General features: G+C 34.3%; 1 protein-coding gene across 6 annotated transcripts in view; it reads right to left on the reverse strand.

The window, feature by feature from the left end:
• Window positions 1-20,409, reverse strand: part of SLC39A10 (solute carrier family 39 member 10) — a 65,941-nt gene that overhangs the window by 25,491 nt on the left and 20,041 nt on the right. For 5 of the 6 annotated variants that reach the window (XM_082629951.1, XM_082629953.1, XM_082629952.1 and 2 more), the window contains 3 exons: window positions 15,051-16,075; window positions 12,919-13,126; window positions 254-423 (listed from right to left, as the gene is read on the reverse strand). In XM_082629951.1, the coding sequence (XP_082486077.1) occupies window positions 254-423; window positions 12,919-13,126; window positions 15,051-16,064 (1,392 nt within the window). In that variant the 5' untranslated portion in view covers window positions 16,065-16,075. Of the gene's footprint in view, window positions 1-253; window positions 424-12,918; window positions 13,127-15,050; window positions 16,076-18,167; window positions 18,329-20,409 lie in introns of all 6 variants that reach the window. The other variant, XM_082629950.1, reaches the window with a different exon arrangement.

The following is a 20,409-nucleotide window of genomic DNA, read 5'->3' on the forward strand; positions in this document are numbered from 1 at the left end:
TGATTTGATATGTATACACTGTGACAGGTGAAGATAAAACTGACTACCAGTTTTTTGTTGCTGTTTTAAAATCTAATGATTCAATTTATTTTAATATTGCCTAATTTAAAACTGTACAAATGGAAAAAAATACTTCATCCTATAAGCAAATAAAACAACAGAAATACTAGAGTAGTATGCTACAGCTTGCAAATTAAGGATCCTTTTAGCTGAAATATTTTTACTTCTTAAAAAGATTTAAAAGATTTCTTACATGGGGCAGTAGATGAAGAAGGGCATCTCCACTCATTGTTCCTACAGCTAGTGCAACAAGGAATGTGAGAAGAAATTTGAAGCATCCTTGGTTAATGATGGGAACCAAGATCACTCCTAGCAAGGAAAGCAGGCTAATAACAGTGATAGAAATGATACCACAAATCCATGCTGTAGGAAAAAAGTAATGGTCAACATTAGTATGACAATATAAACCAAAAAAGCTCCAAAGAAGAAAAAACATAAGATAAATGAGTCATGGAAGACTGATTACCTTACCTAGACTATGCTTTTTAAGAAAACTTTATATTTTGGCACTACTGTGTTTAAAAACAAACAAAACAAACAACTATATAACCAACTTGAATGCTTAAAAAAAGAAACTCAGACCAAGTTATAAATAGTTATCTTCAATGGTCCACCTTATTAGAAACAGGAACTGACAATGACTTAAGGCTGTGGTTCACTTATACTACCTAGACTTAAATAAAATTTTACCGATGTCTAAAGGTACAGCCTTAAACTGTTTATTTAGAAACCATAATTATAAAACTCTCCCGTGAGCATTAAAAGAAGCCAAGTATCTAATGCAGCATAATCTATGGGAATCTTTCCAATAACAAAGTTTAAGAAACTTATCAGCCCAAAATATAAATATACTCAGATAAGACACACAAAAAGCTTATTACTGGTAGCCTCACTGTATTTCATTTCTTATTTTTACAAAGGATAATTCAGTCCTATTTCCCTTGGTATCATCTTTCTTCCATACCCAGTTCCAAACTCCCTTTCCTCCAATTCAGCTTTCTGTACAATTTACTACGTTTTTATTTCAGTATATAATTCTAATTAGCTCAGAACACAGGAGAAATGTTTTCATAATATGACTTGTGAGAAACAGGTGGAATTCTGTGCACATTTCTTTATCTAGGCTATTCATAAGCAGATAAGATTATCAGAAATAAATGCCAGTGGTTCAAGGGGTGAGGCATCTTCACTTAAAATGAGAAATTACTTTCTATTAATGGCCTAAAATAAAATGGAAATGTTTTAAGTTTAAAATTTCTGTTTATTTTAATATTTATCTATAGAAAATTTCACTGAATGATAATTTTGAAAATGTTTAATCTAAAATGATTATTTTTCTAATCAAATCTAAAAGGACTATAAATCTGCTGAAAGATTTTATGTCAAGTCTTGTGATAAGTGAATAAAGGAAAAATGCATTTCTTCATCAAAATAACTAAAAAATTTCAAAGACAAAGAGAAGTAAGGATAGGTAAAAAAATAAAACTTTAATTGACCTGCTAAATGCTAAACTTTATCAATAAAACTGTTTATTCATTGGACATTTTAGTCACAGTATCCAATAACATTAACACTACAGCTAATTCTTGTTAGCTAAATTAGCTCAGAATGAAACAGTAAGTCACCTATTACTAATGGAAGCTCTGTGGTTTATACTATATGTAACAGATAATTACTATGATAGAAACATTGGGAATCTAAAGGGCCAGAAACACTGAAATACAGCCAGAGATTGAATACAGTGCCTTCGATCCTTATTAAGGATTTGGGGGCAATAAAGGAACAGGAACTCAACTCCCAAAGGAGCAAGGTCAGGGAAAGATTTATTATAAAGCCAACATCTTGGTTAGTGGACCCAAAGAATAAGAAGGAGATTCCCCGAACTATGGATGGGACTACAGGCACAGGGAACTGAGGTAAAAAACCTTGTTGTATAAAGAAAAATATAAGGTAAAATAAGGTTTGAAGTTTGACTTAATAACGATGACCAGGTTACTTTGTGTGTGCCCCATATACAGACTGGAACAATAAAATCAGTGAGTGGGAGAGCCTGAGGGAATAGGTTGGAAAAAAGTGGCCATAGGTATACATGAAGGCAGAGAACCAATAAAGCTACTGGACAGCTAAACCAAAAAAGGTTTGTTAAAACTACTGCAGCTCTCTAGCTCCAATCATACTAGTGGGGAAAAAAATTAAAAAGGGAATGACAAAAGGTACTGACAATAACTAAATGGGAAACATCAAGGCTAATAATGAAAACATCAACCTGAAGATAAAATGGCCCATATATTAATATACAACTCTCCCTTCCCAAATATATTTTTCCTTAGTTTGGCAATAATCCAATCTAGAAGCAATATATCTCCAAAAAAAGCCAATCCAAAAGCAACCTCAATCAAGAACTTAAAGAAAAACAGCACAAAGATACTGAAAACCCAGCAATTCATATTCCAAGATACTCTGAAGTAGAAAAAAATAACTGTATATACACACTAATGTAAATATGTATGGATGAGGATTGACAAAACTACAGACAAGACCCCAAATACACTAGATAAAATAAACACATTTAATTAACTCTTCATAATTATTAGAAATTTTTATTAATCAGAATTGTTTTCACCAAAAATGCACTGGAATTATTCACCAAAATTACCCAATAAAAGTATTTATTTCTATGTCCCAATGTCCAAGAAAATTCATATAACCAGATTAAGCTGTTAAATTAAAATCTGTATTAGCCAAAATCTAGTTGGGTAAATCTCGTTAACTTGATTTATTCTTTTTCCTAGGGTTACATTATATTCTACACTGGGGAATATATATGCATTCACTTCCGGATTTTCCTATTAAGACATTTGCAATAAATATTAAATTTCTAAATCTTAATATAAGGGAACACTATTAATTTGATGCAGTAGACAATGTGAGATGATTAACAAATTATATAATACAATTTAGCAAAGTAATAAAATATTAGCATTACAAACATTTTTTTTTTATTTTTTTTTATTTTTGCGGTATGCGGGCCTCTCACTGCTGTGGCCTCTCCCTTTGTGGAGCACAGGCTCCGGACGCGCAGGCTCAGCAGCCATGGCTCACGGGCCCAGCCGCTCCGCGGCACATGGGATCTTCCCGGACCGGGGCATGAACTCGTGTCCCCTGCATCGGCAGGCGGACTCTCAACCACTGCGCCACCAGGGAAGCCCACAAACATATTTTTAAATTTGTGCTTATTAGATTATGAAATTTAAGACCCTATTATACCAACATATATTCTTATAAGCATATTTACCAAGTTTAATCAGTAAAGAGTTGAGAGAAAATGTGATTCTGTTCCCTAATCATACAAATTGTATCTAAAAATGAACATTATTCTAAGCAAGTATTTCCTTTATAAAATTCTCATCGTATAAATTTCTGGCTCAGGGTATCTTGAATGTGAAGAAAAGTCCAAGAGTCTATGGAGCCATAAACATTTTGCAGTGTTCTACGATGATTTACAATCTCAAATGGCTTCTGGTCAATTAGTCAAAACTCAAGTTACCAAATGACAGATCAACCAAAATCAAATTCAGTGAAAATCAATTTGCCAATATGCTGACAGGTGAGCTAAATACAGTATAACTGAAGAACAAGCACTGGCAGATTGAACAAATTAAATCAGCCAAGTGCTTACACATGTAGCTGAGGGAAGGTCTGTGTGAAAGGGTATATGAGTTCATATGTGTACTAATGGGTATATGTCACATGTTACACTCTCCCAGGTACAATTTCTCATGAATCAGTGCTGGTAATTGTATCTCCTTCTCATCCTCCTGAGAAAGCAAATCTGTAAACTAAAAGAAATGTCTGAAAGAGAGAAGCCCACTTTATGATTAGAAAATCACTAGTACTTGTGATTATCTGACATCTGAAACTCAGAGAATACAAGAAAACATCATAATCCCACAAAGTCAAAAGCCTTACATGAATCAACCCAAGGTCATAGTACTGGCCAACTTCAAGGGCACCATTCTCATTGTATTTTTGGGTGAATGTCATTTACTTAGAATATAATGTGAATTATGCCATGTGGAGTTATTCAATGAAGTGATATTACATTTGAGCTTGGACAGCTGCCCCTCCAAAATGAGTTAATATATATATACATACACACACACACTCACACTCACATTTTAAAAAAATACTTAATAGAAATGTTTTTTCTTTATTGGTTATACAATAAAATGATTGTTAAAAGACTGGTTATTTCAAAAACATAATAGATTTACAAAAACCAAAAAAAAAGAGAGAACATAAGTATAATATAGAAGAAAATAATCACGTCACAAGAGGAAAAACAAAAAGACAATGAAAGGGACAAAAAAGAAATATAAAATCAACAGGAAAACGAGGCTTAAAATGGCAATAAATACATATCTATCAATAATTACCTTAAATGTCAATGGACTAAATGCTCCAATCAAAAAACACAGTGGGGCTTCCCTGGTGGCGCAGTGGTTGAGAGTCTGCCTGCCGATGAAAAGGACGTGGGTTCGTGCCCCTGTCCGGGAGGATCCCACATGCCGCGGAGCGGCTGAGCCCGTGAGCCATGGCCACTGAGCCTGTGCATCCGGAGCCTGTGCTCCACAACGGGAGAGGCCACAACAGTGAGAGGCCCATGTACCGCAAAAAAAAAAACCAAAAAACAAAAAACACAGAGTGGAAGAATGGATGAAAAAAACAAGAGCCTACAATATGCTGCCTACAAGAGACCCATTTTAGTGCAAAGGACACACACAGATTGAAAGTGAGGGAATGGAAAAAGATATTTCATGCAAATGGAAATGACAAGAAAGCAGGGGTTGCAATACTTGTATCAGACAAAATAGACTTTAAAACAAAGACCATAAAGAGAGATAAAGGAGGACACAGTATAATGATAATACAAGAAGAGGATCAATACAAGAAAAGGATTTTACACTCATCAACATATATGCACCTAATATAGGAGCACCCACATAAATAAGACAAATACTAACAGACATAAAAGGAGAAACTGACAGGAATACAATAATAGTAGGATACTTTAAACCCCCACTCACATCAATAAACAGATCTTCCAGACAGAGAATCAATAAGGCAACAGAAATACTAAATGATATGATAGAGCAGTTAGACTTGATATTTTCAGGACATTACATCCAAAAAACCCAGAATACACATTCTTTTCAAGTGCACATGGCACATTCTCTAGGACTGACCACATACTAGGGCACAAAACAAGCCTCAACAAATTTAAGAGTACAGAAATTATCCCAAGCATCTTTTCTGACCACAATGGCATGAAACCAGAAATTAACGACAGAAAAAGAAATGAGAAAAAAAAACGATTACATGGAGACTAAACGACATGCTACTAAAAAACCAATGGGTTAATGATGAAATCAAAGAGAAAATTAAAAAATACCCTGAGATAAATGACAATGAAGACATCACCATACAAAATCTATGGAATGCACCAAAAGAGAGGCCACAACAGTGAGAGGCCCGCATACCGTAAAAAAAAAAAAAAAAACTTCCACAAACAAAAAAACGGCTTCATAGGCAAATTCTACCAAACATACAAAGAACTTACACTGATCTTTCTCAAACTCTTCCAAAAAGTTGAAGAGGAGAGAACACTCCCAGGGACATTCTATGAAAAGAGTTTTCTCATTCTTCCAACTAGAGGAAATATATATAATATATGCTTGCTACCTTCAAAAGACTTTTCAAATTGATTTTAGAAAATAAATTCTAGAACTGAAAAGGATCTTATAACCTCCAGTAACATTTTTTATACATAAAATATAGAGAGCAAACTGAGACTATTATATTGATAGTTTAATTAGCCCTCTGTGAATACACTGCCTTGATTGACAAAGTTGGAAATTATAAAAAATATTTTCAAAGAGGCCAATTATTCTGCCCCTTTATAAAGAATTTTTTTAATTCCTTGCTTACCTGTAGCTATTTGAACTGGCAACATACTAGCTATTGTCATATTGTATAGCTAGAAAGAACTTTAATAATCTACAGTAGCATTTCTCAAACTACTCATCTAATTCTATGAGACAGGTGACATTCCAAGGGGAGCGAGGAGAGAATTTTAATAATCAAAATGACTTGGTAATTCTGGATTAAACAAGTTCCCTCGGAGTCTCTAACAGTTTAATGAGCAATGTGAATTTCTGCAAGGGGGAAATAATATGCGGTATTTTTCTAACTTATTTGATCATGGAACCTATTAATATAGAACAATGAGCCAGTATCCTGAAGAACACAATTTAGCAGACCCCAATGTGTCCAATGTCCTTTTACTTTAGAGATTTGTATTTGTATATTTAGGCAAAGAGATATTAAATGCTAAACATTACCACTTCACACCTACTAGGATGGCTTTGAAAAAAAGAAAAAAGAAAAACACACGTTGGCAAAGATGTGGAGAAACTGGAACGTCTTACGTTGCTAGTGGGAACATAAAATAGTGCAGCCACTGTAGAAAAGATTTGGTAGTTCCTCAAAAACCTAAACAGAATCACCATATGACCCAGGAGTTCCACTCCTAGGTCTATACCCCAAAGAACTGAAAGCAGAAACTCAGATACTTGTATGCCTTGTTCATTACAGCATTATTCACAATAGCCAAGCGTCCATCAATGAATGAATGGTTTAGTGAAATGTGGTATATACATGCAATGGACTAGTATTCAGCCACAAAAAGGAATGAAGTTTTGATACATGCTACAACATAGGTGAACCTTAAAAACGTTATGCTTAGTATTTCAAAATAAAGAAGAGACAGAAAAGACAAACATTGTATGATTCCGCTTATATGAACTATCTAGAATAGTCAAATTCATAGAGACAAAAAGATTAGAGGTTACCAGGGGCTGGGGGTAGGGGGGAAATGAGCTATTGCTTAATGGTTACACAGTTTCTATCTGGGGTGGTGGTTAAAAAAAGTTTTACAAGTAGTGTGATGGTTGCACAACATTGTGAATGTAATAAATGCCACTAATTTGTACACTTCAATGGTTAAGACAGCAAACTTTATGTTATATATATTTTACCATAATAAAAAATAGTTAAACAGCTAGCTAAAATGGCAAAGTCAAAACTAAACCCAAAGTCCTTCCTGAATCCACTGTTTTCTCCAGTAACTCAGTATTTTCAGAGAATTCTTGGCCAAGTGATTTATTTACCACTTACGTATTTACCCCCAGAGAGATGGCTTCACATAAAAGAGGATTTACAAGAAAAATAAGTATAATTAAACATAAAAATAAGAAGAAATACCATTTCAGATAAATCAGAAATTTTCTAGATATTTTGTATAGATTACAACTATTCCATCACAACTGTTTCATTAGCAAAACAGCCCTATTATTCTGTAAGTGTATGTTATTACAGATACATGTTTTCTTATACTGACTTCTTATTAATTTTTAACAGTAATTTTAGCTTTCTAGCACTAAAAATTTGAGTAGTCATTCTCCTAACTTAAATTTTCTTCAAGGAAAATTACGATTTCTTTGAACTATGAGAAGTAAAGTTGTTTTGAATTTATTGTACTTGAAATACCTTCCCATGCTATTTAAGTATGTACTTATTTTTAGAATTAATAACATATACATTTAAAGCTCACATAAACTCTATCATAATTTCTTAGGGTAGAAAAAAGGCAACTCAGGTAATAAAATTTTTCTGATTTTCAACCAAACTATTGCATTTTTTCGATCACAATTTGGTATAAAGCCATAAAAAAGCAAAATAACAACAATAAACAACGAACAATAAAAGGAATCTCATAAAACTTATACCAACCTAATGCTATGCAAACTATTAAGTACAACTAGCAAATGTTTTCTTTATTTGTACCCAAGATACCATATGCAATAAAAAAATGCTAAATGTCTGAAGCTTCACTTATTCTGCAAATTAGGTCTCTTAAAACGTTAAAGGTCTTCAAGCTTAGTTATTCACCAACTCCCTTTCTCATTATCTAGAGAGAAAATGCATTCTTTTAAAAAGAAGCGCTCATCTGTGGAAACTTTCTAATTAACTTGGTTCAAAGCATGTGCAAGATGGCAGTTTTCTACACTGTTTCAGCATTTTAATTGGCAGAAAATGCTGACCGGCCTATTCACAACTCCCCTTGATAATTAAGCTAGGGTCAACTCTATGACTAAATGAGCCAATCTTGTGAAACAAACGATTCCTACCATACACAGTATATAGCATATTTGGTTTACAGCAGTCTCTGAATAGTTAATGAGGTAGTAGCTGTATCACTATGGGAGATTTATACAGAACAAGTTAACCTTGTTTAATGGTGCAGCAGTCATTGAAAATAATTACTAGCAGAGCATTCTCTCTAACAATTATTAACATCTATCAGGACATAATTAATTCAAGCTTCATTTCTGAGAATGTTAATAACCACCTGTAAACAACTAATCAATATTCACTATCAGTAAAGTATTTGTTTTCAAAGCAAGTACAATTTCCTCTAAGGCTTTTCATATTTAATAAACTGTAATTTTCAACATCACTAGAGTCAAGCATCTGTCAACAGCCTTGTTAAAATATACAGATTATGTCAATATTACAACATAGACAACTCTAAGTCATAACCCACAGCTGATGAGAAAACAAAGAACTAGTTTTTTCAGAAACCGTAAAAACAGAAAAGGCTATCAGTTTTAACTCCAGATGCCACAATCTTGTCAGTCTCCATTTTTCCCCGTAAAGAACAAATGTATTTTATTTTATTATTTTTTTTGCGGTACGCGGGCCTCTCACTGTTGTGGCCTCACCCGTTGCGGAGCACCAGAGCACAGGCTCTGGACACGCAGGCTCAGCGGCCATGGCGCACGGGCCCAGCCGCTCCACGGCATGTGGGATCTTCCCGGACCGGGGCACGAACCCGTATCCCCTGCATCGGCAGGCGAACTCTCAACCACTGCGCCACCAGGGAAGCCCCGTATTTTATTTTTTTTTTATTTTTATTTTTTTCCGTACGCGGGCCTCTCACTGCTGTGGCCTCTCCCGTTGCGGAGCACAGGCTCCGGACGCGCAGGCCCAGCGGCCATGGCCCACGGGCCCAGCCGCTCCGCGGCACATGGGATCCTCCCAGACCGGGGCACGAACCCGTATCCCCTGCATCGGCAGGCGGACTCTCAACCACTGCGCCACCAGGGAGGCCCCCCGTATTTTATTTTTAATTAAGTTAAATAATCTTAGACCTAGCTTCCCCTTTTATTCCTGCCAGTGAGAATTTATAAGCACCTGAGAGAGACTGTGGCTCTCAAGGTGTTTACTCATCTACAAAGATCAATGAGCATGAAGCCAGAAAGAGGACATATTTTGTCTATCCAAAGATCATTATTCAAGTCTAGCATGTGAAATCACTTTTCTCTGCCTTTCCAGATCTTAACAGACTGAATCCAGCTGGTCTACTAGAAGACTATTCTCGGGTTTTTTGTTTTTTTAATGACTAAGCTACACTTATAGTAATACTTACTTATATCAATATTTACCTCTACCAGTTTCCTATGTCTGCATTATCTGTCAAATCACTAACACTCTCCTTATCTCCCTGTCATTTACATTTAGCAAAGCACACTTAAGAACCTTTTCAGCAGGAAGCAGTAGAGCACAGCATAGGAGAAGGCATAGTGGTTACATTACAGGTTTTAGATGGGGAGAATATTCTAGTTCCTATCACAGCTCTGCTGCCTGGCAGCTATGTGACCTTGGGCATGTTACTTAACTTCTCAATGCCTCCTTTCCTCAGCAAAGAGAAGTAAATAAAAGTGCCTATCTCATGGGTGTAACAAATTAAATTAAATAACTCTTGTAAAAGTGTTTAAAATAGCACACGGTAAGCTTCCAATAAATATAGGCTATTATCATTAATTTATCTATTCTGAAATCATTTTCTTATTGCAGAGAAATTAACCAAGAATAGGCAGGAACCTAGGAGACTCAGTTATGTATTGAGAGCATTTCTTTTTTTGTGTACTCTTTTAAGCTTTAAGGAATGTCTCTATCTCATATAAAACTCATACTAGAATGTGATATTCCTAAACATGTCTACTTATTGCTAGACTATGAAAAAATTTTAAATGCTGCTCTTTCAATCTTTCATCTATTTTATCGGAATTCTGTTTTCAGCTCATATTCATACACATCAATTTAGTCACTTTAATTACTATGCAATACCACCACTATATCTTGGGCATTTCAACCAGAACTGCATTCATCATGATTTTGCAAATGATGAAGCTCATGAAATACAACTCATTCTGAGTGAGAACACTGTATTATCAAAGTACACTAGGCTGACTTACAAGTGTTCTTCCTAGGTTAGAACTGAAAGTTTATAGACTAATATTAAGCAATTTATTCATTTAATCAATATATGAGTGCTTACTTTTTGTCCAAAGTACCCTTTATCTTAGGCACTAGGGATGCTGAGATGAAAGACCCAGTCACTTCCTTTAAGCAACTAAAGTCAAACAAAAACGTAACTAATCCAATTATGAACTCTGTACCATGATGGAAATATCCAGAGAGTATCAAGGTAAGGGACTTAATTAAGCCTAGGATGGTCACTAAGTTATCCCAGAGAGACTAATCCTTGAGCTGAATCTTTGAGGAATCATAGTAGTCAGCCAAGTAGAGAGGTTTACAATGTGAAAAGGCACAGAGGCATGAAGGCAAACCAGCATAATCTATTATCATGAGTTTGTTATGATTAGAGCTAAGAGGGAAGAAACGAATGGTGGAGGATAAAGATGGAAAGGTAGGTAGGCATGGATCATATTCTGGAAAGCATGATTAGGGGGAAGAAAACAACACTCTGAACTTTGAACAACATAGCATAATACAGTATTCTAAAATATATGAGGAAAAAAGTATAACTAGCACATCACATCAAATTCATGTTCTCATAGCTATTACTGCTTACAATACAAAAAATGTAAAGAAAAATACTAGAGATCTAATGAAAAATATTAGTATAACAATATGTGGCAAAAATCATAAAGGTGATACCAGAATTAGCTAAATTTAGAAAATAATAGCACAGTGATTGCCCAGAACATTTATCAGACAAACCTCAGACTTGGTAGGTCTTATCATTTATTAGGTCTGGGAATTGTGGGCAAGTTACTAAACTTTTCTTATACCTCAGCTTCCTTATCTGTAAAAACAAGAATCATACAATAGCTCCCTCACATAATAATTCAATAATTATTATTAAAATTTACTAAAAAGAAAAAAAGCATGTAAAACACTTAGAACATGGATATCAAAATGGTTAAACTTCCAAGGACTGAATCTGACCACTATCACTCACTAGTTCTGAGACCCTGGGAGAGTTATTAGGGTAACATTCTCCACCTCATACGACTGTTGTGAGGAGTAAATGAACTGAGTTTAGAACAGTGCCTGCAATACATGTTTGTTAATAAATAAAAGGAAAACATATGTATTAAATAAATGCTGGCTATCACTAAAAAGAAAAATCTATGTAAGAGTATCTCCTTTGGGCTTCCCTGGTGGCGCAGTGGTTGAGAATCTGCCTGCTAATGCAGGGGACACAGGTTCGAGCCCTGGCCTGGGAAGATCCCACATGCTGCGGGGCAACTAGGCCCGTGAGCCACAACTACTGAGCCTGCGCGCCTGGAGCCTGTGCTCCACAACAAGAGAGGCCGCGATAGTGAGAGGCCCGCGCACCGCGATGAAGACTGGCCCCCGCTTGCCACAACTAGAGAAAGCCCTCACACAGAAATTAAGACCCAACACAGACATAAATAAATAAATAAATAAATAAATAAATAAATAAGCCAAGTATTTGTAAAAAAAAAAAAGAGTATCTCCTTTGCATTTTAGAAAGATAAATCTAGCTTAAATGCTAAGCATGACCTACAAAGGGGACAAAAACACAGGCAGGGAAGGTTATGAAGGCATTTCAACAATTCAGGAAAGAACCAAGGAGGATCTGAACTAAAGTTATGACAGAGTGGATACAGTTGGAAGATATTTAAGACTCAACTGGACTCGACAACTGATTATACAAGGGGAAATAGGAAATGAAAACTAAAACCATAAGAGGGAAAAAAATCAAAGATTTTCAGATTTTATCAAAAGAATGAATTGGAATGGCATTTGGGATTCTGTAAGAGGTACGAACTTCCTGTGGAGTAGAAGTTCCAGAAATATTAGGTGGGAGGTATCTGTAAACATCAAGGTGGAGCAATCTAGCCAACTGGATATGATGAAAAAGAGCCTAGAGAGAAGTTTAAAAATAGTTTTGGTTTTACCCATTTGGTTTTACTCTCTAGAAGTGCCCATGATGAAGTTCGTGTGCCAATCCCTGGCATTTCTGAGACATTCCTAGAGTTTCACCACATTGGCTTCCCTTTTTACTTCCTCAGGAACTTAATAATCTTTTCACTAGAGCCCCTCACCCTGCTAAATGTTAAGTAATTATAACATTATATAACTTTAATTAGGGGTCCCCTTATTAACATTTGCCCATCAAGAAGAATCTATTTATGACAAACCTGTATTTCCTTTCTAATCTATTAGTTCTCTGTCCATAGCAAAACATCCCTCTGTAGTGCCAGAAGAGATTAGTAAACTGTATTGTGCCTGCTTGTCTTCCCCCAATCTTTTCTAAACACACATACCTAAACATGATTAAAACATACTGAAAGTCACCAAAAGGAAAGCAATCATTTGGAATTACTTTCTCATTCAATTACATTAAAAAAAATAAGTACAGAGACTTTTCTGAGGAGAAAGAACTTAAATCTTTCTTACCTGATGCCCCTATATTTGCCTTATCTTCAGGAACCAGATTTTTATCTTTATTTAAATCTTCAACTAAAAGTTTGTCGAAATGCTCAATACAAAGTCTGCTGTCGATCTGATATAACAAAGCAGGGCAAAGGTACGTAAACAGATCAGGTGAGATTGGAGAATTGGCCCGATGACCATAGTATTTTAACAACTGAGTGACGTTCAAACACTGCAAGGAAATTGATAAAACAAATTAAGAGTACTTTAAGAAGATTATGCAGAAAAAGAAAATATTATATAGTAAAATATATTCTAAATATTATTTGAAAATAATCTGCAATATATAGATACCTATTACAAAGAATGATTTTTGACAGGAATTTATGATAGGAATACATTCAACTTGATTATCCAAAATTTTTAATAGATTTGAACCATTTTCCACTGCAACATATAAAAGATGATGACTTTCTGCCATCAATAAGAATGACTTAGAACTATATTCCCAAGATCCTTAAGGGGTGAGGAAGAAAAATCACTTCCCTAGTCAAAGTGCAATCATCAATCGCTCAAGATTCTTATTTGTGAAACAGTGTTAAATAGACTTAAGAGTTCTTTAACAACTTTATATTAAAATATACAAGGATATAGACATTTTCACTAAGGTACCCCAAAAGAATATCATATAGGGGAATTCTAGCCCAATGTTAAAACTGGAGGATTAGAAAAAGGCAGCTTTATCCACTGGTACTTTAAGTACAAAATATAACAAAACAAAGAAGAAAACAAGTAACAAAAAATTCTGGACCCATCATATAGTAAAAACAAATATCTATAATTGAGGCAAAGGAGATGGCACTACCTCTTTTTCATACATATGCACTCTGGTTGCATGCTTGCTTATTTTATCTATGGTACAAAAAACAGAATCAAAACATACAAACAAAAACATGATTTTTTTCAGGTCTTTACATGAGATACTACTACCCTATCCAATGCATAGAACATTTCCAGAAATCTTGAAAAAATCCTCAGTATGCATCAAGCCTATGAGGATACAAAATAACAAGTCTGATGATCCAGACCCCACAAATAGAATACAAAAAGTAAACATTATTGATAATGTCTAGTTATTATCAACAAGACTCTAGGATATTACCCATAGTAACAAATTAATATATTTCTTTAAAAGTACACTAAGATTTTTAAATTTGCTAAAAACCAAATATCTAATGATTTGTCCAGTAAATAAACAAAGATATTTACTTAGATGTAAAACTCACTTCCATAATAAGAGACAGAAACAACAAAGGTTGAGGTCATTTTCCACATTAGATGGTGCTTTTTATATATCCAAACAATAAACAAATTCAACAATTTTTTTAAACTTTAATGAGGGCTAAATATAATAATACATAAGGGTGTTGATAAACTTTTAATGAAACAAAAATGTTTTTAAGGTGAATAGTTTTTTTAAAAATCAAGAAGGAACCAATCAAATGTGGAAGTATTCAAAAGAATGTGAAAATTTAAAAGAAAAACAAAACCATTCCATTACTATTGGAGTTTCCCATTATTATATCTTTTTGCATTCACTGTACATCTATTGAAAGCATAAGAAAAGACTAATATGAGCAAGTAGGTCCTATGATAAAGTGACAGAGAAAACAAACCTACCACATGTGCAAAATACCTGACTTTGTAGCTAGATCAATAACTGGGAACCACTCCATAGTTAGTAAGTTAACAATTATGTAAAAAAACTGTCTAGTCACTTCCCAAGAAAACAGTTTGAACAAAAAAAGTCTTCAATTTTCAAATATCTAGAAACCAGCTAACAGTAACAACATGTAAACTAATTTGGGGAGTCAAAACAAGTCTTAAGCAAGAGAGTAAAATAAGGAACAAAAATAAGGATTATATCTTCTAACAACCTTTAAACATTTAGGAATTGAAGGAACCCAAATTTGAGAACAAACAATGCAAGTGAAAATGCAGATAAAAATCTTTAATCTGATTTTGATTCCTTAATGTATTTTGTAACTGGAAATAAGTTTGAATATGGTTGACTATTCCTCTGTTACTTCTCTTTTTACCTAAAAATGCTCCACAATCATCTGAGAATTACGGAGCAACCATCTTGTTCTGCTTACCTCATGTTGCCGGTCATCTTCATTATGATCTTTGTGACTAGCAGCTGAATAAATTGCACTTTTTTTAACATGCGGTGCTTCTCGCTTTCTAGTATGTCGAAGTTCACCTTCATTATCAGGATCAAGATCTTGGTGTCCATGACCAGGATCATGACCATTATGTTCTGGAAGACGTACATGAAAATGACCTGGGTTATGTACACGATCAGGTTTGTGGACCCGATTATGCTCGTACTGTTCACCCTGATCATGGTTAGGGGGAAAACCTGGTGTAATAACCTCAGAATTTTCATTACTTTTCTTCCCTTTTCTCTTCTTCTTTCCTTTCAGTAGCTTACTTTCAGATTGTTCCTGTGTTTTATTGGTCTCTGTAGAAGGTTCATGGCTAGGCTCCCCATGCTCACTGTCAATAATGGAATCATTAGGAAAATGGCGAGTAGTGTTATGATCAAGGTGATGACGCAAACAATGGTGATGACATAAGCGATGATTATGGTCATGCATATGTTTATCATCAGATTTGACAGACACTTCAATTGTCTCTTTCTCTGGATCACACTTATGGCTTCTTTTTGTTGATACACTGGTCACAGTTTGATTTTCTGAATTTAAATGACTATGGGAATGCTGGTGGTTATGTGAGTGAAAATGCTTTCCCTCTTGAACTGCCAAAATATCTAAGTGAGAAACATGATCGTGGCCAAGATCCTCATGATTAATCTCAACTACTTTTATCTCTCCAAGGCCCAAGTTTGTTAAAAGTTTCTCCAGACCAAAAAAGGATAATCTTCCATTTTCACCATAACGATCAAAAAGTTTTTCAATATAATATTTTTTTTCATTTTCAGCATCCAGCACTGAAAATTTGCTTGACTCCGATTCTGTCATTCCACGATGGTGTCTGTGATGCTCTTCAGAACCATGGTCATGTTCTTCATGGCAATGGTTGCAATGATGGAAAATAAATGTCAGCAAACAAATGAGGCAAAATTTTGTGTGCATATGTACCTTCATTTCTATTTTTCCTAAAGGGAAAGAGAAACAAGCATTAGTTTTTACTTATGCACACTCAAAATAAACATAAACTTACCAGCAGTTGCCAATTCACTAGGCAAATTGTTTTACCCTATTTCTTTCATGTCTATGAATCATTCTTTCCTTCTTCAATCTCCTATAAAAAATGGCCCCTTTTAATTTATCAAAATAGTGTACAGCCCTTCAAATTAATACAAATTTGCTTAAAACTCACCTGCAAGACTACTCTGACTCCCTTTAAGCACAATACTTTATAGTCTATACACATTTATACAGTAAATGTTGGTTCCTTCCTATCTGATCCTTTACAAAAAAGTTTACCCATCTCTGTTCTTGAGGTCCTAGTCAGTGCAATAAGGCAGTAAGATGAAATGCGTGATAAGATATGTAAGAATCAGAAAGAAATGAAACTGTCATTATTCACAAATGGCAGGATTGGGTATGCAGAAAGTCCAAAAGAATCTATAAGAATTAATAAGTTAATTCAGCACAGTTGCTGGATTTAAGGACAATAACCTAAAATCAATTGTATTTCTCTACACCAGCGATAATTAGAAAATGAAATTAGAAAAAGTTTACCATTTACAGTAGCAAATAACTAGAAATAAATCTAACAAAAGATGTGCAAGACCTTTTCATAAAAAAAGATCACATATTATTGAGAGAAATGAAGGACCTAAATAAATGGATGGCTTTATCATGTTCAAGATTGGATGAGACATAGATCCAATGTAATCCCAATCAAAATCCCAGAAATAATTTTATGAAAATTGATGAGGTATTTTTAATGTTTACATGGAAACAGAAAGGGTCAAAAATGGACAAGACACTCTATCTACCAGTTACTAAAGACAGTGTGGGTATCTGGTGTAAGAACAAATAAATAAATAACAGTCTAAAAATAGGAAAGATTCTCTTTTCCTTGGTGCTTGGTCAACTAGATTTACATATAGAAGAAAAATAAATTAAACTTGACCCCTACCTCACACCATATGTAAACATCAATTATAGATGGATTGTAAATGTAAACCTAAAACAGTAAATTTTAAAGTAAAACAGGGTCCAAAACTGTGCTGCCCAATATGGTAGCCACTTGTCAAGTGCAGCTACTTAAACTTAAACTAACAATTAAATTAAAAATTCAGCTTCTTGGGAGTTCCCTGGCAGTCCAGTGGTTAGGACTTGGTGCATTCACTGTGGTGGCCCAGGTTCAATCCCTGTTTGGGGAACTAAGAACCCACAAGCTGCGTGGCACGGCCCAAAAGAAAAGCCCCCCAAACAACAACTGTTTCTCAGTCACCTAATTACATTTTAAATGCTCAATAGTCACATGTAGCTCATGGCTACCATACTGAACAGTGTAGACAAAGAACATGTCAATCATCACAGAAAGTTCTACTGGACAGCATGCTTCTAGAATATGGAAATATGATGTGAGTCATTCATGCAATTTTAAAGTTTTCTAGAATAAACAGGTCAAAGTCATTGTCATCCTATATTTTATATAACCCACTATATCCAAAATATTATCATTTCAACATGTAATCAGTATAAAAATTATTAATGAACATTTTTACATTCTTTCTTATACTATGTCTTTGAAATCTGGCACGTATTTTATACTTACAGACATCTTAATTCAGACTAGCCACATTTCAACAGCCACATGTGGCTACTGGCTACTATACTGGAAGGTATAGATCTAGAAGATTTATTTGGGAGACTAGCTTCAAGACCTTCAAGATAGGACATAATGTGCATTATAAAGGAAAGACTGATAAAGTATGCTACATTAAAATAAAGAAATTTCTGTTCATCAAGAGATATCATTAAGAGACGAAAAGGCAACAACAGATTGGGAGAAAATTATGGCAATGTTACAGTCAAGAATATATAAGGAATTTCTACAAATCAATATGAAAATTATGAGACAACTCAATGGAAAAATGGGTAGGAAATTTGAACAGGCACTTCATAAGAGGATAGCCAAATTACTAAGAAACATATGAAAAGATTCTCAACCTCAATAGTCATCAGAGAATTATAAATTAAAATCACAAGTAGATACCACTATATACCCACCAGAATGAGTAAAGTATAAAAGACGTAGGCAAGAATATGGATCAACTGGAACCCGCATATACTGCTGGTGGGACTGTAGATTGGTATCTTATGGAAAACTGTTTGGCAGGATCTGCCAGAAGTTGAACATAAGCATATCCACTCACATAGCAATTCTAGTCCTGGATATATGCAGAAATACAGGTACAGAGACACAAAAAGACATGAATGAACATGAAAGTTCACATAACTATTATTCATCATAGTTCAAAACAGGAAAAAGGCCAAATGTCCATCAACAGAATGGATAAATAAAACAATAATTTTACAATGGAATACTGCACAGGAATGAAAATAAAATCACAGATTCACACATTAACACAGATGAATCTCACAAGTTGAGACTGAGGCAACGATAAATGCTAAATAAACTATAGGGCAAAATTCTATTTATATAAAATTTAAAATGGCAAAAGTAAACCACGACAATGATTATTTTTTCAAGGGAAGGTAGAGGGTGATAACTGGGACTGGAAATTGTAGTAATGTTCTTTCTTTACTTGAGTAATGGTTACACAAATATGTTTACTTTGTGATAATTCATTGTACTTATCATACTGTGTACTTTTCTGTACACATACTGTACTTCAATTAAAAGTTTTTAAGAATCAAATTTTCTCCAGTGAAAACCAATTAGAAAATGTAACTATAAACAAAAATTATTAGGCTCCTAGAAATAAATAGAACAAGACCATTAAAAGGAGAAATGTATATGACATTATTTGCAAAAACTGGAGAGACACCACCTACATGGATGGAATAAATGGCATAAGGTATATAAAGTCTTCCTAAGTGTATATGCAAATCTAATTCAGTGTCAATCAAAATCCCGGAAGCTGTCTGCTTTTGGTAAGACTGCATAAGCTAATCTAAAAATTCATATGGATGAGCAAAAACCCAAGGACAACCAACACAGTTCAGAAAATTAGCAAGGTGATAAAGGCTTCTTTTTAGAAAGTTATATAACTAAAATAACAGAACTGGCAGAGGGCCATACAGATAGACCAAAGAAACAGAACAGAATTCAGAAAAAGAATCAATAATATTGATTGTGAAAAAATAGTTCTCCCTCACACCACACACAAATGTCAATTCCAAGAGGATTAAAAACCCAATGTAAAAACTTCTTAACTTTTAGAATAAAATATAGGAGACTATCATGACTTTAGGCTAAGGAAAGACAAAAAAAGCAAACCTTAAAAGGAAATTTTAGATAATTTAATTAAACTAAATTTTAGATAAGATGCAAAAAGCACAAACCTTAAAAGGAAATTTTGATTAATTTAATTATACTAAATTCTTTAAGTATTACTCTACAATAAAGAACACAATAAACAAAGTTTATGACAAGCTATACACTAAAAGATATTTGCAATGTGTATATATAAACAATGCATATAAAAGATCAGTATTCAGAACATATAAAACATATATATATATAAAAATACAAAAAACTCCAATATTGCATAGACAACTATACAAAGGTTATAAACAGGACAGATGGTTAAGCAGTGACATGATCACTAATAATCTGGATAACACACCAAGACATTAAGAGGCAAAAATTAATATCTGAAAATACCAGGTGTTAAGCAAAAATCTAATGTAAAGAAATAGAAAATACCTTACACTGCTGGTGGGAGTATAAACTGGTGCAACCATTTTGGGAAGCAATCTGACATTTACTGAAGCTGAATACGAATACACTCAACAGCCCCAAAATTCCACTTTTATCTATCTATTTACCCTAGAGAAACTTTTACACTATGCACAGGAGACAAATTCAAGAATCTTTATCGCAGCATTGTTGAATTTCTTTTTTTAATGTTAACTATCTTGTAAATAACAGAATACTCAACTAAAAGTGGTTAAAACAAAGATGAAAATTTCACATTAAAAAAGTTGGGGAAAATGGTGGTTTCAGGACAATTACACAAGCAAAAACCCAAACTCTCTCATCCTCATATCTTTCTCCTCAGAATCTCAAGAAACTGCTGTTGCTACAACCACTCCATCCTTGCACAACCATATCCAAAGCAGGAAGGTTTATCTTTTTCTTTTCATCCAGGGAGAAAAATCTTTCCTGAAAGTTCCTCTCAGATTTTGCTTAACGTATCTTTCATCGGGGCTGTACTACATACACAAAACAAAACTGGTAAAGGAAGAAATTACCATGATCGGCTTAGACAAATCAACATTCATT

Source organism: Mesoplodon mirus (genome assembly GCF_964341445.2).
Source record: "Mesoplodon mirus genome assembly, chromosome: 8".
Taxonomy (NCBI): Eukaryota; Metazoa; Chordata; class Mammalia; order Artiodactyla; family Ziphiidae; genus Mesoplodon; species Mesoplodon mirus.